This window comes from Malus domestica, chromosome 16 (assembly GCF_042453785.1).
Source record: "Malus domestica chromosome 16, GDT2T_hap1".
In the NCBI taxonomy this organism is placed as follows: Eukaryota; Viridiplantae; Streptophyta; class Magnoliopsida; order Rosales; family Rosaceae; genus Malus; species Malus domestica.
The window spans coordinates 32,323,498-32,345,994 of record NC_091676.1 but is presented as its reverse complement, the minus strand read 5'-3'; the positions used below and the strand labels follow the sequence as shown (position 1 = coordinate 32,345,994).

The 22,497-nt window shown below is 39.2% G+C and overlaps 1 protein-coding gene and 1 long non-coding RNA gene across 3 annotated transcripts; both read right to left on the bottom strand.

Moving 5' to 3' along the window:
- Positions 1–2,035: 2,035 nt before the first annotated feature.
- Positions 2,036–2,905, bottom strand: LOC139192882 (uncharacterized). The gene is made up of 2 exons (XR_011577407.1): positions 2,512–2,905; positions 2,036–2,417 (listed from the first exon to the last, which is right to left on the bottom strand). It is a non-coding gene; the product is annotated as an uncharacterized lncRNA (long non-coding RNA).
- Positions 2,906–11,489: 8,584 nt separating this feature from the next.
- On the bottom strand, positions 11,490–16,444 carry LOC103416927 ((R)-mandelonitrile lyase 2-like). Of its 2 annotated transcripts, none has more exons than XM_029096105.2 (5): positions 16,171–16,444; positions 15,825–15,952; positions 13,120–13,779; positions 11,927–12,767; positions 11,490–11,827 (listed from the first exon to the last, which is right to left on the bottom strand). In XM_029096105.2, exons 1-5 carry the CDS (start codon positions 16,350–16,352, stop codon positions 11,671–11,673), a joined length of 1,968 nt encoding a protein of 655 aa, XP_028951938.1. In that variant the 5' UTR covers positions 16,353–16,444; the 3' UTR covers positions 11,490–11,670. The 2 variants fall into 2 exon arrangements, with proteins under 2 accessions (XP_028951938.1, XP_008353354.2); XM_008355132.4 differs by having other exon boundaries at positions 15,825–15,969; positions 16,171–16,375.
- Positions 16,445–22,497: the final 6,053 nt, after the last annotated feature.

The window sequence follows — 22,497 nt, the reverse complement described above, 5'->3', positions numbered from 1 at the left end:
TTTATGTCTCGATTTGAAGTTCACCTTGAACTTAACCTTCTCTCACTATTCCAACTCTCCTCCACCCGCCTTCTCTAACTCTTGACTCTTGCCACCCACACCATGCCCTCTCTTGCCACACCACATTGACCACACACTTGTTATATCTCTCTTTTTGATCCAATCTCTCTCTTGGTCGTGTGATACTTGAATCTCTCTCTTTCTCTCTCTCTCTGTTTCTCAACTTCTCTGTCTTTCCTTCACCTTATAGGCTCGGACTGCTGTAGTGAATTGTGCACAGAAGGTAAATTTTTCCTTGCTTCTTCAAATTTAATTAGAGTTTCGATTTAGGGATTAGGGTTTCGATTTGGGAATTTTGGAATTGAATAAAGGTTTCGATATTGGTATTCTTGGTTTTTTGTTCTCGAATTTGTGTTTTGTTCAAATAATTTTAAATCAATGAATCACATATTCCTTTGTTTGTGAATTCCGGAATTCATTTACACTATGTTTGGAGGTGGAAAATAAAATTGAAATTTTGACAAAAGTCTAAATTTATAAATTGACATGCACTAATTCTCTTGTTTGGATTCATAAACATAGAAATTTAGAATTTCCGCGTGGAAAAAAGGTTTGGAATTTGGGACCTCCACTTCCTAAGTTTAAATTCCATGTATATAGGTGTCATTTCCAAATGTCCTAGAGGGAGAGTTTAAAAATAAAAAAATTCCATTTCAAATTCCATTGTTCTTTTAGGTTAACCAAATAAGTAAATTCACAAAGTTTAGAATATAAAATTCTATCATTTCTAGTTCCGTTATTTTGAAATTCCTGAATAATTAATCTCAAATTTCTTCATTGAAACACATTCTTATATTAAGTAAATACCATAATATATCTTAATGATATTTAAGCCACCCCACAATTCTAGAATACCGTCACATATTCTTTTGTTTGTGAATTATGGAATTCTTTGTTGTTATTCATTTCTAGAATGAATAATGTTTTTGCAATAATTTCGGATACACCCCGATCCGGAATGTCCATTTGGACTCTTGATCGAGTTGTGCTGGCCGACACATAGAGGGTGATGAAGCCAAAAAGTATAGTGTAGTGGAAAAAGGATGTGAATAAATTTAAACCTAAAAGTGCCTAATCTAAAGAGTGCGCGGGATTGAACCCATTTCATACGTGATATCAGAGCATAAAACAGTATAGTAAAAAAGATGAGGGTTATACCACTGAAGGTAACCATCTCTAGAGATTTGTCAAAATCCTTAATTACAAGTAAGCACAGCTACTAAACCTGAAGGGGCGAAAAACGAAGTTGAGTGGGTCAGCAAAACAACGTTTGTAAGAAAAAACCTTTATTTTCGAACATAGTAACCCCTCGATATAAAACAAGTATAGTTTCCGTAAAACATGCTACGTAAGTATGTAAACAACAATACAACAACAATATAACCAGAAACATGACAAGTCATGACATATCAAATGCCGTAGTAATATAATCATGTGATAATCAAGTGTAACTAAGTGCTCATCCATCTAAGCTGACACACGAGTTCGTATAGATTATTTCTGACACGAACAAGACTGGGTGTAATTAATATGCTCTAGTACTACGACCATGTGAAGGCTAGTGCAGAAGCATGCTCACATACGAGTTGCAATTGCCTAATGTAAATTGTATGACAGGACTGGCACCTAACTTGGATCCAAGGCGAGTGAACGATGTGGATGTGAACATACACGTGAAGGATTGGCCTTGGCCCTAGGGCGAGTACTAACATCAGGTGCAGCATGATGAGCATGAACAAGTATGTATGAATGTCATGATAGTAATATCCTAACCATATAGCAGCATTTATCACAATTAATATCACAATAATGATACTTGGCAATAGAAGCGTAAAAGTGAAGTAAATACACATTTATGGAAACTATAACTATGTATAGATATAAAAACAAATTGCCCACTCACAAATACATAGTCAAAACAAATCCTTTGAGCCTTGCTTGACCCCATACGCCCTCGGGATACGTTTCCCCTATATGTGAAATTACTAATTAACTTAGTTTAATAATAGATAAACGGGAACTTAATTAAAACCTCTGTAGATTGCTCAAACATAAGGTTTGAATATACAAAATCGATCTATTCGACATCATGGACCTACACAAATTTTCAGAATAATTTTTGGACGCTGGAAGCGTCACCACACTCCGGCTATGGCACGACCATACACGTCACCACGCGCAGGCATAGACTAACAGAGGCATGACGGCCGTTAGGAATATTTCGTTAAACGTTAACAGAAGTTAACGGCATTACCTGACGCCGTTAGAATATTCAATCAACTTTGACGGAATATTTTGTCATCTTCTCCGGCGATCCTCGCCGGTTGCCTCCGGAATCTGGAAATTTTCGCCGGTTTCTGGGTAAAATTTCAAACCTTCATATCTTCTTCATTTCTCAACCATTTTTCACAAAATTTATATAGAAATGAAGCTTATGAAGAGTATACTCACGTTATACCTTTCAAATGTCCAAAAAGTGGACAGAGGTGGCCTGAAAATGGCTTGAGAGGTACGGCCAAACTGGAACTTCTTGAAACCTCGTGTTTTTGATGTCAACTCTTCACCAAAACTAGTCTAGGATCTTTAAGGAGTTGAGTAGTAGCTTCCACGATTCGTAAAACGCTGTGACTCGGTCTGAAAATCGTCGATCCTGAACTCATAGAGTCGGAGCTTCCGAGTTGGTGAGTCAAACCTCAACCAAATTGAGATCTGGTTACACGGTTGTGTTCGTGGGGTTGAAGGGAGTTCAAAGGTGTAGGTTACAAGTCACGTTTGGGTGGTTTGGACGTCGGTTGAGAGAGTTGTCGAGAGAAGGTAAGAGAGAAACTTTCGGGGAGAGAGAGAGAACAAGGTTTGAGTTGTGATTGGTGGGACAGAAATGAGAGCATTTATGATTGGTTGAGTGAGAGAGGGAAAACAATTGATTGGGTGGTGATGAGGGATTCAAGGAAAAGCAAAAGTTTGATTGGTGGATGAGATGGGGGGACACAGATCCCTTTTTTGAGGAATGGGATTGGATGGATGGATTTTCAGATTTTTTACCATTTCAAATGTACCAAATCTGTATCCTTAACAGTGTTTCTGACACTGATATTTTGTACGAACTTGTACAAAATACCCATAATTAACGTACTTTAACGGAGCGTAACATTTTCGTTACAAATTCGTTTCAGGTCAAACTCGTGTCCACGTGTTCGTGACGACGAGTACAATTTAAGTATGAAACCAGGAAGAAGAAACTGAAAGCCGAAACCACGTTCACGTCAGATTCCACTTTTTCCCTAAAAAATGGCAAAATCGTCAAAACACCCTAATGAAAAAAGAAATTACAGTGAAAAGTAGGGACGGGTCGTCACAATTTCGGGAATATCGAAAAACTGAAATTTTTTTGAGACTATTGATATTTTGATTCGGTTTCAATTTTATGAAGGATAATTAAGTAAAAAATTAATTTTCGTAGCTACACCTTTATTAAGTATTAACCTCCCTATAGTAAATTGGTTTGATCGTCCATCCAATCTCTCCAAATTCCTAACTTTTTAAAATCCTTTAAAATCAAATTCTAATTGAATACACATGAAGTTTTAGGAACTACTTTAAATTCATGATCAAATACACCCAGATTTCTATGTAGTTTTATAAACTCCTTTAAAATCTTGAATTGAATATCCATGAACTTCCATATGGACTCGTTTAAAATCTTGGTGGAATACTCTAAAATTCATGTACTCTTTTAATATCTTTTGATCTCTTAATTAAATATACTAATTTAGTTTAGCCTAAGCCCACACACTTTGTGTGTCAAGCAGTTTATTGCTTTTTAATTTTTTTTGGAAAATATATGGGAGAGATGAAGTTGGAGAGAAATGTGAAATAGAGTAGGGGTGGGCAAACGGGTATAGAAACCGCGGGTTGAGACGGGTACAGGCTGGTTCTAAATTTTTAATAAGAAAAACGGGGTGGGGCGGGTCTATGAAATTTTAGGGACGCGTCGGTTCCAGAAGTATAGAAAAACGGGTATGTGGACCGGCCCGTTTGTAACATTTTCCCATTCCTCTCCTACTTTCTCACACCTTCTCGAAGACTCTCCTCTCTCACACTGGCCCGTTCAAAGCTTCTATCTCCTTTTCTCTCTCCCTCGATCTCCATCTTCAAGATCCCTCTGCGAAAGCTCAGCGAAGGTAAATTCTGACTCTTAGATCTTGAATTTCTCTGAATTTCATCACATTTTCAGTCTTCTCCGTTGGATTTCGGTACTTTTGCTCTCGATTTGTTTTGGATTTTGCGGTAATTTCGTAAATTACGGTCAGATTTAAGTTCAATTGTGTTTAATGTGGTAAGATGCTTTAATTCCGTGAGATTTGTGTTGATTTTTCACTCTGATTCGAATCATTGGGATCTTTATAATTATGCTCCAACTTTTCATTGCAAATGTTTTAAACTATGATGCTGTAACTCCAGATCTGCTTGATCTGTTGTTGCATGGCGCATAGTGTTAGGATTCTAAACCATGCCAATTCCCTTTTGTTAATTCCTTGTCTAGTAGTGGAGTAATAGAAAGTAGTGACTCAACACTTGTATACCTAACTCCTTTGTTTGTAGTGTCTAATGTGGGTATACAATCCCCATTGTGATATCCTTTTGGGATATGAATGAAAACTGCTTTATCTTTCCTCTGTTATTTTCATTTTCTCTGTAATTCTCTCTTTGGTGCTGCTGGAACCTACCACATAGTTACTAGTTTGAATGCATCAAAGTGTTATTGGATGAGATAATAGGAACTTGCAAATGATTACCTTTAAAGTGTTTTACATTTGGCCTTGCCGGGGTTTGATTTGTTTGATCACCAGTAGATCCTCGACTAGTTTTAGGAATTTCATGAGTCCATCTCGTCGCTGAACGTCCGCTATGACGAACTCCAGCCCTTATTCGCTAAGCTTTTGATCCACCAGATCCGCTAGGACTAACTGCAACAGATGATCCTTTATGAAGTTCGTGCTCTCCGAATCCCACCCCAACCTAGCCCACAAATCCCGATCGGCTCGGTTTCCATTTCTCTTGGCCCCACCCCCTTCTCCACTGTCCATAGTCCTATTCCACCACCGACCTGGGGTCTCTTGCCCTCCCAGCCATTAACCACAGCCCTACCTTTAGGATCCCACATGACTGCTGGACCCTCATCCCTTCCATTCACACCACCACTGTCTGCCACCACTCAACCTATGAGCTGTCCTTCAACCTCCCGCTATCTTCCCCCACCATCCACACGCATTCACCCTTCCATTTTCACCTCCGAGCCCTCCTATACCCAGCTATACCCATCCACTTCCCCAACCCTCTATGGACCCAAGACACTGAAGATTGAACTTCCTCGTTTTTTTGGGGATGACCTTTACCGGTGGCTAGCAATGGCCGAAGAATTCTTGGACTACCACAAAATTGTCGAGTCCCGCCGAGTTACAGTGGCCGGCCTTCATCTGGGTGGTGATGTGGCCCATTGGTTTCAGTGGTTCAAGATGCGTTTCCCTCTCTCAGCTTGGGCCACCTTCACCACCCAACTACTTCATCGCTTTGGTCCGACCAACTCCTTGAACTTCAATATGGCCCTCTCATATATCACCCAAACCACCATTGTGGAGGCGTATGTGGGACAGTTCATCCGCCTCTCCTGTCGCACTTCGGACTAGACCAATGTGCAGCTCCTCGGGGCGTTCTTAGGGGGCCTCAAGGACGAGCTATAGGATGATGTGGTTGCTCTGAGCCCGTCCTCCCTTGCACGCACCATTGAACTGGCTTATCTTTGAGCAAAAACAAGGCCGCTGATCCATGGTACGTTCCTGGAACACCTGTTCATCCACCTACTACTCTAAACTACCATTTCCCCCTTCACCCAACCCCTCTACCCATCCAGTTCAACCATGACCTCCTTCCACCATAAGCAATTCCAACCCCGTTAAACCCATTCTCCGGCTCACCCAAACGGAAATGCGGAACAGTCGGGAGCAAGGTCTCTACTTCAATTGTGATGAATAATACTGTTCGGGTCGTCGGTGCAAACAATCTCACATTCTCATGTTGTTGGCGGATGATGATTGTTCAGATCTTAACCAGGTCCTCGAGGACCAGATTCCACTACCTACCATTGTCATGGAACAACTAGAGCACCCTATAGCTCTTCACGCCATTTTCGTCACAAAACGTGCCCGGGGCCGTGCTATGTGACTCAAGGGATTCACTGATCCTACACCAATCTAGGTGTTTATTGATTCTGACGCTGATCAGAGTTTCCTCAACCCCTAAGTGGCGACTCGTTTGGGCTTCCAGATTGATACTTTGCACATTGAGCTGGTCATGGTGGCCATCGGCCGCTATTTTCGCACCAGAGGGGTGGCTTCCCAGGTTTCTGTCTGCCTTCAAGGCTACACTTTCACTAGTGACTTCCACCTCCTCGTAGTGATGGATTGCGACATGGTGTTAGGAGTGGATTGGCTCGAAACCTTAGGTTTCATTGGCTGGAACTTTTTGCTTAAAGTTATGGAGTTCTCCATCCACGGAACAAATTATCGGTTGGTAGGGACTTCCACCTTGCCCGCCTTTGCATCCCCTATTTATGAGGTATCTGTCTTCCATGCCCTCCCTCACCTTTCCAGCCTCACCACATATGACCAGCCTCCTTCCCCAACCCCAGAACATATTCAAGTTCTCCTTAACCAGTACCCAAAGCTCTTTCAACCACCAAGCTCCTTACCCCCACACTGTACTGTTGATCATCGCATCTCTTTGCTGCTGGGCACAAGACCGATTAATGTCCGGCCTTACCGCTACGAGCATGCCCAAAAAGCAGAACTTGAGCGCCAAGTATAAGAGATGCTATCTGCCAGTCTCATTCGTCCCAGCATGACTCCCTTTTCTTCCTCGGCTTTATTGGTGGCTAAAAGCGACTATTCTTGGCGTTTTTGTATGGATTATCGAGCGGTCAATGCAGCAACCATCAAGGATTCCTTCTTATTATTGATGAGCTTTTGGCTAAGTTGCACAGTGCGATCGTCTTTTCTAAACTGGATGTCTGTTCCGATTACCACCAAATCCGTATGTACGAACCGGACATACACAAGACTGCATTCCGCACCCATGAGGGCCATTACGAGTTCACTGTCATGCCATTTGGCCTTACAAATGCTTTGGCCACCTTCCAAGCACTAATGAACTCAATCTTGAAGCCTCTCCTCAAGAAATCTGTTCTTGTTTTTTTTTATGATATCTTGGTCTTCAGTGATTCCTTAGACCACCATGTTTCTCATTTGGCCGTTGTCTTTGACATTCTCCAATTGCACCAGCTTCTGTTGAAACCATCTAAGTGCTTGTTTGGACAGAATGCCATTGCTTATTTGGGTCATATAATTTCAGCTTCAGGAGTTACTGTTGATCCCTCTAAAACAGCAGCTATTATTGAGTGGCCAACTCCTTCGATCGTCGGAGCTTTGCGTGGGTTCTTAGGCCTCACCGACTATTATCGCAAGCTCGTCCGCCACTTTGGGCTCATTGTGAAGGCCCTCACGGACTTACTCAAGAAGGACAACTTCCTATGGTCTCTAGCAGCAGAAACGGCCTTCTCAACCCTTAAGGAAACTCTGTCAACCACCCCAATACTCGCACTCCCCGACTTCACCAAGTCTTTCACCTTGGAGTGTGATGCCTCCAATGTCGGCCTTGGGGCCGTGCTCTCCTAAGATAGCCACCCAATCGAGTTCCTAAGCAAGTCATTAGTGCCCAAACACCACTCGCTCTCGGTATATGACAAGGAAATGTTGGCCGTGGTCTATGCAATCCAAAAGTGGGGTTCGTATTTAATTGGCCACCATTTCACCATCCTCACGGACCATCAAACACTCAAATACTTCTTGGACCAACGCATCACCATTCCTGCACAACAAAAATGGCTGCTGAAACTCCTTGGGTACAACTACACCTTAGCTTATCGCTCTGGGGCTTCCAACGCCACTGCTGATGCCTTGTCCCGTCGGCCCGAACTCCTCTCATTAATGGGACTCTCGCAACCCCTCTTTGACTGCGTGGCAGCAATTCAAGCCTCCTATGTGGCAGACCCTCACGCATCTACCATCATTATGACCTTGCAACAAGACCCTCAAGGTAAAGGGTCATTTCGACTACAAGGCGACCTCCTCTATTACAAATCCGGTCTCTTTGTTCCAGCTACATCCCCATGGCGACCCCAACTTCTCAAGGAATTCCACGCTTCTCTTTCTTCGGGGCACTGCGGGTTCTTACGCACCTACAAATGCCTCACTAATAACTTAAACTGGAATGGACTAAAAAAAGATGTCAAGAGCTTTGTGGCTGCCTGTGATGTGTGCCAACGCACTCATTATGAAAGCATTAAGCCACCTGGTGCCTTGCAGCCACTATCCATTTCGACATAAATATGGACAGATATCTCTATGGACTTCGTGGAAGGTCTTCCCTCAATCCATGGTCGGAATGCTATCTTGGTTGTGGTTGATCGTCTCTCCAAATACGGGCACTTCATTCCTATCAAGCACCCATATTCCGCTCCCCACATTGCAGATGTGTTCATTCAAGAAGTTTTCCAATTGCACGGGATGCCGGCGTCCATTGTCAGTGACCGTGACCCAATTTTCCTTAGTGAATTTTGGACTGCTTTCTTCAAACACCAACAAACAGCTCTTTGCAAAAGCTCGGCCTATCATCCCCAATCTGATAGGCAAACCGAGGTCCTTAACCGAACATTGGAGCACTATCTGCAGAGCTTTGTGATGGACAAACCCAACACTTGGATGAAATGGCTTTCATAGGTTGAATGGTGGTATAACACTACTTTCCAATCGACGATCAAGATGACACCCTTCTAAGCTGTTTATGGCTATTCCCCACAACAAGTGTCATCCTATCTCCTAGGTTCTTCTCCAGTCTACTTAGTTGACGTCATTCTGCAAGACATGGAAACTCTACTCAAACACCTGTGTGAGAATATGAATGTGGCACAGCATCGAATACGGCAACAAGCTGACAAACATAGGTCGGAAAAGACCTTCAGTGTCGGTGATTGGGCTTTTCTCAAACTTCAGCCTTATAGACAGACATCCGTGTCCAAGAATCATTACCCCAAACTCGCTCATCGCTATTACGGACCCTTCCAGGTGATAGCTCGCGTCGGACAGGTTGCCTACACTCTGGACCTACCTCCGCAATCCCGCATTCATCCCACTTTTCACGAGCCATTGCTCAAACCTAAAATTGGTACACATGTTGTTGCTTCAGCAACACTGCCACCTGTAGTCGCAGATGGCTCATTCCTGTGGTTTCTAGAGCTGATCCTGCAGCGCGGTATGTTCAAACGAGGCACCAAGGTCGTCACTCGTTGGTTAATCAAGTGGTAAGGTTTACCGGAACACGATGCTACTTGGGAAGATGCTGATTCCATTGTGAGCCGTTTCCCAAACTTTAACGCCTGAGGACAGGCTTTCTCTTAAGGGGGGTGCCCTGTTAGGATTCTAAACCATGCCAATTCCCTTTTGTTAATTCCTTGTCTAGTAGTGGAGTAATATAAAGTAGTGACTCAGCACTTGTGTACCTAACTCCTTTGTCTGTAGTGTCTGATGTGGGTATACAATACCCATCATGATACCTTTTTGGGATATGAATGAAAATTGCTTTATCTTTCCTCTATTATTTTCATTTTCTTTGCAATTCTCTCTTTGGTGCTACTGGAACCTACCACATAGTTACTAGTTTGAATGCATCAAAGTGTTATTGGATGAGATAATAGGAACTTGCAAATGATTGCCTTTAAAGTGTTTTACATTTGGCCTTGCCGGGGTTTGATTTGTTTGATCTGTGATGTAAGTGAGTTGGTGTTTTGATATGTAGGGATCCGTAGCCAGAAATGGGGCTTACATTCACAAAGCTTTTCAACCGGCTTTTTACCTAGAAGGAGATGCGAATTCTGATGGTTGGTCATGATGAAGCCGGTAAGACCACTATCCTCTACAAGCTCAAGCTTGGTGAGATCGTCACAATCATGTTCTGTAGACTCAGTTTTTTTGGGTTTTGGAGCTTTGTATCAAAACCGAAAAAAGAAAAAAAAACGTAAGAGGACCCTTTGTACCCGGCCCGGTTAGGTCTGTTTTTTGTTTTAAAATCTGTTGTACCCGTCCTGGACTGACCTGTTTCTTTTAAACATCGGTCCGGTCCGGATCCTTCAAAATTGGGCTTGATATGTGCCCAGCCCTAAGAGAGAGGGAGTGAGAGAGAGAGAGAGAGAGAAAGAAAATGTGGTAGTAGAGAGAGGTTTATATATATATATATATATATTTTTTTTTTTTTAATTAAAAATAGGATTTTTATCACAAATGATCCTTGAAATTGATCCACACCATCAAGATGGTCACTGAAATTAAAAATCAATCAATGTAGTCCTTAAAAATGAGTGTCACAAATAAATGTGGTCATTCCGTTAAAATTTCTGTTATGTGATGATGTGTCACGTAACTAAGGATTTTGAGTAAAACGTGACCACCATTTCTCTTATGTCTTTAACGTTACAAAGGATTACAACTCTTCCAAGTCACACAAACACCCCACTGTCTCCTCTACAAAAGGTGCCCTTGGTTGGTAAAAGCTGGGATGCCTGCACATCCTGGTTGATCAACATCGGGGAGGTTCCATTTCGAATTATCATCACCTGGGAACATGAGAATAGCAGGAACCGAGTGCGACGGTGCCGTTTCAGTGGGAGAAGATTGGTGGGTCGCTGGGTAGGAGGGGCAGAAGATGATGAACAGTCATCTTCTTCTTCTTTTTTTCCTTTTTTTTTTGTTTTTAATTGTATAAAATAATTTTTTTAATTATTATTAAATATTTTTAATCCACCTGACAATATTTAATTACATTGTGGGATTCACTTATGTGCCACCTTAGCACATAACGGAATTTTTAACGGAATTGTGACGGAATGACCATATTTATTTGCGACATCTAATTTCAAGGACTACATTGATCGATTTTCAATTTCAAGAACCATCTTGATGAGGTGGGTTAATTTCAGGAATCATTTGTGATAAAAACCCTTAAAGATATGTTATGATGACAAGTGAGTGAAGTTTTTGAAAAAAAAAAAACTACAAAATTTGGTTTGTGTGAAATTACATTATTGCCCATAATTTTATTTTATGATCTAAGATCAAATTGTCTTTTTATCCTATTTTAGTTGATAAAGAGAATTTTATTAATAGGTGGTTTAGATATACAACATATTACTTGCGTGAAAAAAACATGAGAAACCCCTTTCTTGCAGCCAAAACTTAATCCCCAATAAAGAATGGGGTTTATTATCAAACATTGAAAAGTAAAGACAGTGCATAATTATGCTAAAACAATCAACAAAACGATAAAACACAATATCTTATAATATTTGATTCAATTCGTTTACCAAACAACAGATTTACAATTGTACTGAGCCATTTTCAAGTTGTATAAGGGCATGCAATAAACATATTAAGTAGAAAAACTATATATATGATAGTTCAAACAGGTTACAGAAAGCTGTAAATTATAAGAATTAAAAGGAAATTATATTAGAGTTGATTGACAATTGACCCCTTCAAGGTTTTCTTCAAAATTCATTGGGTGGGGGCAGATGCCCCGCTGTAGGCTTTGCATGGCCCCGTCCATGCATGACATACCTACCCAAGCTGATCTCTCTTGCAGAATTTGAAGACCCATATACCTGCCCAAAGAACAAAAGTTGAAAGTAACGAAAACGAGCAATTCATACAACCAAATAAGTTTTGAAAATTTCAAGCTGTTGCAAGTATACATCATATACCTGCCTAACATCAGATAGAAGCCCATAGGGTGGCTCGCCGGTGTGACAGGGAATGTGGAAGAATCAACTATGCGTAATGCATCAATTCCATTAACATGCAAACCACCATCAACCACCTTTCCAACAATGCATCCACCGTGGTAATGCCAATATGAGGCCAATGAATCTCGGCAAAATGTTTCGAGTGCATCATCTGTTTGATTATTTGGCAGAGGTAGTCCCAAAAAGGTGAAACCTTCTATACCTGGTAAATCTTGGGTTTTATATGGTTTAAATGCATTAGTCCTTAATAAATAACCAATTTGTTTCATGCCGCTAACACAATGAGCAAGGTCCGCCGCATTTGAAAAGTAATTGAATCTAACATTTGGACCAATTGTCACATCAGAAGATGAATTTAGCGTGAGAGAACCATGAGAATGAGGTCCTGGCACTTTGTTAGGAATGTGTGCGAAAGTTGAATTTATTGGCAGGGGATAAGACTGACTAGGAAATAAACTATAGGGTGGAGCAGTAAGTGGTCCGCACGAGATAGAACATTGCCAGAAATCGTCTCTAATGCCTAGAACTGTTACAATTGAGGGTTCTATTGGATTTGGGGGCAAAATGTTAATGAAATTACGAGGATTATCGTATAGAAACTGTCCAACGTAAGGATGGTCAAGCACAACTGGTATTCCAAGAGATGATAGATAAGACTCTGGGCCAACGCCACTGAGTAGTAGAAGTTGAGGGGTCCCCATTGTCCCTGCACTCAATATAACTTCACCTTGATCGCGTACATATGCCCGATGAGAAATTCCGTTAGAATCCTTATATATGACTCCTGTAGCTGACAATCCTGCATTATAAAATAGCTTATAATTAATATGTAACTACTATAACGAAGGTTAAAATGGCAAGGAGCTTGTTCTCCTTAAGCAAGGTCTCGAGTTCGAGCCTTGTGAATGGAGAAGCTAGCATTGGGAGAGTTTGCACCCTGAATGGGGTCCGACCCGGTTCGAGGGATTAGTCATCGCCTACGTGCGGGGGTACCCTGGATTCATCCAAAGAATACAGTAGCTTAATTTATTCTCCCATCCAGTGTTTGGCCTTTCCTTGATTCCGTTAATGGGTTAAAACAATAAATTGTTAATCTTAAAGTGCAGAATGAGAAACTTAGAGCTGTTTTAAGTATCATAGATGCAACGTACTTGATTCACTAGAAGAGAAGACGATCTTCTCTACGTTGGCATGAACTGCAACTCGCAAGTTGTCTAGGTCTCCTCTGTTAAGTAGTTCATCAGCCGCATGTCTCGTTCCACTATTGTCAAAAGTTGAGCCAGTGATTCTTGTTTCAGGTACGTGATCCAAACTGAATCCATTTTCTGGTAAAACGCCAGCCTCCAAAAAAGCTTTTTGTGTAACAGTTTGCCAAGCGAATGCATTTGGCTTGTACACAATAGTGTCTTCAATCCACTCATATGTCGCATTAACCAAATTGATGTCCCATTCAACTCCCGATTCATTAAAGAATGAAATGTTAGCTCTTGCGTATACGCCAGCACTGATCATGCTCGTGCCGCCAAGGATCCTTCCTCTAACAGTAGGAATGCCATCTTCTGACATGACCCTTTGAACTGGTGTCTCTCCATCATCTTCTTGCTGGAGATTATATATAAACCCCTCTTGAGTCAAGACATTCGGATATGATGTAGGAAAACTTCCTCTTTCTAAAACGAGCACCGAATACTTTGATGATAAAGTTGCTGCCAATGGACACCCTGCGGTACCCCCTCCAACTACAATGTAGTCATACACTTCTTCTAGTGGAAGATCAGTGGCATTAATCACAGATTTTGAGTAGCTAAAATCTGCAAAATGGGAAGTGAGAGAATTTTCTTTAGTAAATAGGAAGGAAATAGGTTGCAGAAGTGACAACATCTACGTGGGCATCTTTATGTTTTTCTCATTTACGTAATTAATTGGGTCATTAAGAAATAGGCCTTGCAAATTTAATAGTCTTACACAAAAACCCATCTATTAATTGCTTCTAATTAAAACCCAACTTTTAAAGAGTACTACTAGACCCACCCCATAAAAAAGTTAAAAAAGTAAAATATTATTTCTCCACCTATTATTATTCTCAAAATAACCTTAATATATTTTGTTTTAAATTTTTTTTGAACAGAAAAGAATATGATTATAACATGAATTACACAACCACCTGTCACAAATGTCACTTGAAGGATAATTATATGCTTATATAATACAAGTCTTTATAGAATTCTCAAGAAATAACTAGCAGCAAAACTCAACATCTGACTTACATTATTAGAAAATGCGTTAGTGTGTTCTCTGCGTGACCTTGGATCAAAAACTAACAAACTATTATGCAGTGCTGTCAGTGAATTTTTTGGCAATTATAGGACGAACATCATTAGATCTCATCATAGAGACCCCGAATCCCAAACCGTCAAGTACAAGATGAAATTAACAATAAAACTAAAATTTATCAATGAACACACACCGAGTAATTAAACACTACCATCATGCAATCTTTATTCTATGTTCATTATGACCAAAATTCAAGGTTCTCTCATCGAGAAAAACAAGCTCTTTTTGACCGATGGATGGTGATTTTGAAGTTTTAAATCTTCCACCTAGGTATGAATTGATTTATGCAATTATTTTTCATTTGATTTCAAATTTTTAGGATTTAAGAGAATATTGCATGCAAAAAAGCACCTTTCTAGCCCATGTGTGTGTTATGTGTACGAAACAAAACAAAGGAAAAAGAGGTTTATGGCAATCAAGTTTTTTTTTTTTTTTTTTTTTTTTTTTTGTGGTTGTCGTTGGGGGGAGGGGGGTTGCGGGTGCAAGCGTATTTTTTTTGTAAGGTAGCCATGGGGGGAGGGGGAGGGGGGGGGGCGGTGCAAGCGTATTTTTTTTGTAAGGTAGCCATGGGGGAAGGGGGGGGGGGCGGTGCAAGTGTATTTTTTTTGTAAGGTGGCCATGCTATTTTTCATGATTGCAACCGTGCATTTTTGTATCTGTATAGTTTATTTTCTTGACAAAAAGCTTTAATTTTTGTTGTAAAGACGATTTCTTGTAAGAGTTCTTATGTGCTGAAAAATTCTTGAAAGTTTACATTGTAAATGGGAGATATATCATACAAAGATGGTAAACTTGTGTGATACTTTCCCTTCTCATATATTTTTGGTAAAAATGTTCACCCATTTTTCCATATGCATCCTCAAAAGAAGAAAAGAGTTGGTTCCCTTGTCGTATATAATTGGTTACATGGTATAGGTAAATTGTTTTTCATATATTTGATAAGCAAATTAATGCATATATTCTTCCATTTTTTAATAAAATACAAATATAAAACATCAAAGTAACAAAAAATGATGAGTAACAAAAAAGTAACAAACATTTATAGAGGGAATGAAGCAAACCGAGGAATTAAAAAAAACTGTGAACATAACAAATCAAAGCCTGAAACAGGATCTGATAGATCTCAAACGATGAAAAACCAATCCCATAGAACTCCCAACAATTGAATGAACAAACGCCTGACAGACTGGAAAAGCATTTTGAACAAGTTTGAAATAAAAGTGACAGATTGTAAAATATTTAAAACACTAATGTGAGAGATAAAAAATGTTTGAGAAAGCAATCAGTTAGTGACAAATAGCATTAAATTCCACAAAATTCTACCCTAAAATTATGTTAAATTATAACGGGGTATTCTTAGAAGAGAAATTATAAATAATCGAAGTCATCAAGCCAGTTAAGGAAACTTGCTTTGTTGGAGCCTAGTCAATGAGTTTTTCTCATGAAAAGTAAATATGATGGGTTGAAGCAGAGAGAAAATGAGTTTTAAGGGAAAAATTCTCATTTACATAATTAATTTTACCATGTTCAGAAAGAGTGGCCAACGAGTGAACCTCTAATTGAAGATGGACAAAAAGTTGCAACACCAATAGTACAACAAACATTGTTGATTTCTCCATTTTCTGAATTCCGAAAGGCAAACGTATTCTCCTGAAAAATTCAAAACACTTCAACTGAATATAATTAATTATTTTGTTGGTGACTATATATTAACAACAAAAGGTTCATTGATTTACAACTTTTGAAGTATTTCTAACGTTGAAGTTAATAAACTAAACGACACTTGCTATATTTACAGAATTTTACACTTTACAATATAAATTATTGCACATAAAATATAATAGGAAATAAAAGGTTCGAAACTTTACGGTTTGTCAGTCTCTGTTTCCTGCAGGTACAAAGATGGACTTGGTGTGGAAGCAGCACTTGTATCCTCAAGGAAAACAAGCTCAAACTTCTCTGAAGAACTCTCAAACTTCTCTGAAGAACTCACAATAATCTTGAAACCGTATGCTACTGAATGGCGAGAATTGGACGCAGTATGCATCATTCTTTATAGATGTTGAGAGCATCTGTTTTTTTTTTTTGGTCAATGTTGGCAGCATGTATACAACTTGAGAAAAGGAAGGGACCCTTGTAAAGGACATGGATGCTTCACGCGGCATCATAAATTAAAGAAAAATATTAGGGAGACATCATTTTCACATTACAATAGTGTATTATTTGATGTGATAAATGATGGCCACACGTCACAATTAATTTTTTATCTCAATGATTGTAGTTGTATGCATCATTTGTTATTTCAATACGGAAAATTCTATTTCAATCCTTGAGACATCTTAATTTTTGAATAAAATCTTGTCTAAGATTAAAAATCAACAATAGTCCTTGACATTTAATTTTAATTTTTGAATATTAATTAGGTTGTAATAATTATTAAGTTTTTGTGTGTAGGTTATATATTGATTTTCATAAACAATAAAAATGTTATTTATCATTGATAATTATTATTCAGTTCCCATAATAAGAAAATTCATAGATTATCATCTATTTTTCATTATGTGCGACTTTCTCCATATAGAGTTATATGCGTATTATGCACCTATTTATGTTTAGACACTATAGGTATGTACCGATATATTCGTACCAAAACTTCTGTACATATATATTCGTACTGAAACTTATGTACCTATACACTCATACCGATCTATTGTATTAATTTTTTTGTACTAAAATTTACGTACTGAAACTTCTGTACCTATAAGTTATTATAAACATAAATTATTTTTTTATTATTGACTTTTTTTTTAATTATAAGATTTAAATTTTGAATAAATTTTTTTACCTATTAATATGATTGGAGGAGCCAAAAAAATACACTAATTACTTAAATAATAAATGTGCTATAATTACTTAAATATTGTAAATTTTAAAAATAAGGACTTAAGTTAGATTTCAAAAACCATTTAGGTTAAAATCTAAAAAGAATTTTATTTAAACCCTAAAATCTAAAAGCCCCTAAAACTAGACAAATCTCAACTCTATCACTAACCCTATTGAAACATGATATCCCAAATCCTGCACGAAGATTACAAGAATTTATTTTTTATTTTTTATTTGGGGTTTTATATATATGGGGATTGTGGTAGTAAAAATTTTGCCATCTTCGGTCTTGACGATTTTGTACTTATAAAACACATTAACACCTTTGATCAAAGAACCAAAGCCACACACGCCCATGAGGTGAAGAAGGGGGATTTGGCCAATGGATCTCCGATACTTATGTCAGTTTTGAGAGAGAGTTTATGTCTGGATTGCGTAGCAAAAGCTTACAAGAGTTTTATGGAGGATATTTAGAGGAGCTAGGCCGACCACTGTGTGCGGTTTGGCATGACATGTGTCGGCATCCAGTTGGCCAAGGTGTGTCATCCATAGGATGGAAGAGGAAAAAATTATCCCCAAGATAATATTCAATAAATAATATTTTAGGATTATCTTGAAATATTTTTGACTGGATATGGTTGTGATTCCTTGCTTGATGGAGTTAAACCTCAATTTGAAGAGTATAAATATGAAATTCGGTAATAAATCCTTAATACCTTTAACTTTTCTCCTTACCATGGGCAGGAAAGCTTGATGAGGTTGTAGTCAACTGCTTAGGCCTTCAGGATGTTGAGCTGCGTGCTGATTAAATCTGAGCCTTCGTTAATTTAATAGGGGCCCTTTCGTCATTCACTAGTAAAAGTTCATGTATCAATGTTGCTGGTTCTATATCTATGCTTGGCTTATCCAAGTACTAAACTAGAATAGCGCGTTTGAGCTAATGATCGAGGGCAAAGCCTAGCTTGCTAGTGCATCCACATGGGCATTCTTTACTCGTGGAACCTGCGTGAGGGTGTAAGTCGTAAATGCGACAAGTTTCTCTAGAACCTTCACCAGGTATCGCGCCATCCTTTGATGTTTCTCCTTAAGGCTTGGTACGTCATTAGCTGAGAATCTGAATGGATTACAAGCTTCGTCACTGCAAAGTCTTTCGCCAGAAAGAGGCCTGCTAGTAAGGCTTTGTAATCTGCTTCATTACTCTGCTTCGTTGTTGGACTCCTAGAAGCCTAAAGTGATAGCTTGCTCGAGTATCGAACGGTTTGGGGTAATGAAGACAAAACCTGCTCCTTATCATTGGTAGTTGAAGGAACCATTAACATACAAGCACTAAAAGTCTTCTGCAGGGTAAGCTGGTGCATCCTTGTGATGGTCGTCTGGCCTAGAGGCATGTTTCGCTAAGTTGTTGCTTTCGTCGAATTAGGAATAAACTTCGTTATGCAGTCCGCCAGTGCTTAGGCCTTTATCGCCATGTGGGGTCGGTAGACTAGGTGTTTTGACCAACTTCTAACAACCACTTGATTACTTGCTAAGAGGTATTTGGATTGTGCAGGAATGATCGCAAGGGATACTGGGTCATGATGATGACTATATGCGTTTTAAAGTATGACTTGAGCTTCTAAGCTACAACAACTAGGTCAAAATTAACATGACTAAAGTTTCCTCTTTCGGTGTCTTACTTTGTACAACATATATGGCTTGAACGTGGAAGACCGTTTTCTCTAGTTGGACCTTCATTTTCTTAAAAATGCTAGTGGTCCCCATATACTTGGGCTTGGTGAAAATGTCATTCATTCAAATCACCTTGGTAAAGGGTTTGGCGTCAGCTTTTGCATTTCGCTTATGCTACGTTGCTGACTTATCAAGGCATTTGTCACGCTAGCCTTTCTTTACCACCTTTTGAAGGTACTCATTCCACTTGTAACAAGAGCCCGTCATGTGACTTGGACCTCGGTGGAATGTGCAATACTTCGAGTGGTCTAGCCTTGATGTATTTCCCTTCGAAAGTGGTGGCAACTTGAACCGTGGTTTGCTCTTGAGATTGCGAAGTATCTGGTTGATCGAGATTAAGAACTTTGTAAATGTCTTGGGTGTTGAGCCTTATTTTGTCGAGGACCAGTCCCTAAGTTTGTTTTTGACTTTCTCTTGATGTCCGGAATACTTCTCATCTGCCTTTTTTTAAACTAACCTCGAATCCTTCTGAGGTTGCTTAAGTGCTTTCTTAGCTGGCTTGGCATCGTCCCAAAGTGAGTAGTTCTTAGCCAAATAAAAAGGGTTCACCAGGGTTATGTCCCTTCAAATGATCAGCTTTCCGATTAAGGGGTGGTTTGCTATGAGTTCATTTTCTAAATGTTGTATTGGCTATCGCATCATCGCAATTAACAATCTTGGCCTTTTCCTCCTTGAACCTATTGAAATGTCCCACATCGACCGTATCAATAAGAAATGAGTAGTTTAAATATCCTAACCCCACTCCAACTAATACCGAGGCCATTTATGATAAAACCCCACACTTGACGGATTGTGCATGTGGTAATTACCAAGTTGGGGACAGTATCAATGTTGTTGCCACGTCTCAATGATAATTCTACATGGTATGAGAGCCAGGGAGAGGGCTCGTATTGTATTACCACGTGTAGGGTGAGTCCCCTTGGCTCTATGTGGTTATGGTTGTCGATGTATAGATCTCTCATGTCTCATACTCAACACTATCCTCAGTATGCTCCTTAGTACTCCTTGTCACAAAGCCCTTCCTACTGTGTCTAGCGATGTGCATCTCTAAAACTTTGGACCAAAGAGGATAATTCGATCTATTTAGCTTCACGGTGTTTGGTACAGCTGACGCATCATTCTGAATAACAATAGGATTTAATACTAGATTACTAGTTGGGTTACAAGCACGTCCTTCCTGAAGGATTTATTTTGAAAAACATGTTCATTTGAGCAACATCATATAGCATGCAATTAACAATTAAAAGGCGGAATCATGCTTGCATGCACTCAAAAACAAAACATTACCATGAAATTCAAAGCCTAGTAGATTGGTGAACCAATAATCATCTCAAAACAAAGTGAGTTGAAATTATTACCTTTGTAGATTCCTCTTTGCATAAGCAAAGGCTAATCACCCAAAGAGATAGGGCCTTCATTCCTTGCTTCTTAGATCCATGGATTTGGATGGAAAATAGGTTTCTCCAAGTTCCCAAAATAGGGAACCTCTAAGTCTCTTCACCAAGGTTTGATTGTAGAAGAAATGAGTGACCTTGGAGTAGTAGGATTGCTAGATGTACCCTCCAAGGTGTTGGCCTCTTTAGAGAGAAAATGGAGAGACAATTCTCACCAATTTTCCCCCAAAATAAACCCTTAATTTTTCCTTAATGAATTTTGGCTATAAAGTCATTTATATAGTCACTTCTTTAAGTAACCTAAACAACCAAAACCCTAATTCATCTAATATGGCCGGCCATTTAGGGATGTTTGGGCTTTTGGGCTTTAATGAATCTTTATTCATTAAATTGTCATACAATTTAAGTTAATGGGCTTGACGTTCGAAGCCCATTGGGCCTTAAGGTCCAAAACTATCCCGAAGTCTTTAACGAACTTATTCGTTTGATTAATTAACATATTAATTAATCCTTGCCATAATTAAATGATTAAACCATTTAATCATTCTTACTCATTTCCGTTTAATCTCCAATCTCTACCTTTTACGGTGTGCGATCCATTAGGTTCCTTTTAGCGAGGTAGTGGGCGATTAAAACCATTTTACATCGATTGTGAATTGAAACTATTTTCAATTCTCCCTTTAGTGATTACACACGTTTAGGGCTTCCACAAACCATGAGTGACACCTAGCAGCATATCATAGTTACCCAAGCTAATCAGAAGAGGTGGAGAACCTATTCAGTTCGGGATTACAAATGCAATACGGTCCTTCTCTAATCTAATACTCTTGACCACATTGTTTGGTATGATAGTTTATTTACTCATGTCTACTATCCAATGTGAATCGTTTGCTTATATGATTTCCTTGAATGTGATTTGGAACGCATTCCCCAATCTCATTCATACTCTGGCCAGAGATTCCAAATCATATCATAGAGTATTCTCCCTCAACTGTTTGAAGGTTAGAGATCCCTTGTTGCGCATTCACTTGTCTCCATAGCTAAGTGGCTTAACCCCAACGATGCCGTGACACCCCGAGGGGGTGAATTAGACATAATCAAAGATTAAGGACTTAACCACAAGACAACTGTGATGCCTCAGGTAAAAGGACTACTTTGCATTATCCCAACCATGAGTTCTCATGTGACATGGAATATAAGAACTCTTCGTTGATCACGTTCAGTGAACTCATTCTCTTATTGAGCACCTACGTACTTGTCTTGATGTCACACACACCAATGACTCGAGACTAGTCACTCTCCCTGAGAGAAGACACAGTACGTACTGATCTTAACGGACTGTCAATGCCCAATTGGTAATCCTATGATCAGGAACATTTAGGAAGTGTCTACGAAAGAATGGTCTCATTAATCTAACTTCATTAGATTGCATTCTCCCAATCACATATTCCTTGGACTTTATCGTTTAAGCATATAACATTTATATGAGACGGCTCAAACAATAATCTTTGCCCTTTATATGTTAAACTAGATTAGTTTAACATTTGAAATGTCTGTAAAGTATCATCATATGATTGGTTTTAGGGCACATTTCCAACAATCTCCCACTTGCACTAGAGCCAATCAGCATTGGTCATCAGTGATGATACCTCTTCTGTAGTCATTTCATAAATGGCTGAAAAGTAGGCCTAGACAATGGATATCTATATGTTATCCATAGAAGCAACGTTGAGAATATCGACGTCACCATTATACATGATTCTCAATCATGTGGTTCAGTCTCTCATTTGTGTTCGGATCTTGATGAGCCCTTGATTCCCAGGCTTGAGCTATCGCCCCATTAGTGTCATACATTTTCTGGTTGGAACCGTATAGAGAGTTCATAAATGAACTTTCCCATCCAAACAACATTGTTGTAAACTTCTATATGGCAATATATCTTGCATTCATAATGGAACACACTAAAGTCATTACTTTAATGTTTCCATCCAAATATCTCTTTAGTCATAATAAAGAGATATCTGTTTATTTCTTCATTCGTAATGAAGAAACATCCAATGATGGATTAGATTCATAATCTAATACATTTACGCTTCCATTACGTTACTCTAATTCTTCCTCGATCTTTGAGGAATTTATCCTTTAGTATTTCTTAAATACTTAAGGACTCACTTGACAGTTGCCATGGTT

Bases quoted from the DNA above. Each gene is read 5' to 3' on its own strand.
- LOC103416927 (XM_029096105.2), bottom strand. From the start codon at position 16,352: ATGATGCATACTGCGTCCAATTCTCGCCATTCAGTAGCATACGGTTTC. The intron at 13,780-15,824 runs GTAAAATTAATT...CCCATTTTGCAG, and splicing joins GGCCACTCTTTCTGAACATG to ATTTTAGCTACTCAAAATCT. The intron at 11,828-11,926 runs GTATATGATGTA...TTCTTTGGGCAG, and splicing joins TTCTATCTGATGTTAGGCAG to GTATATGGGTCTTCAAATTC.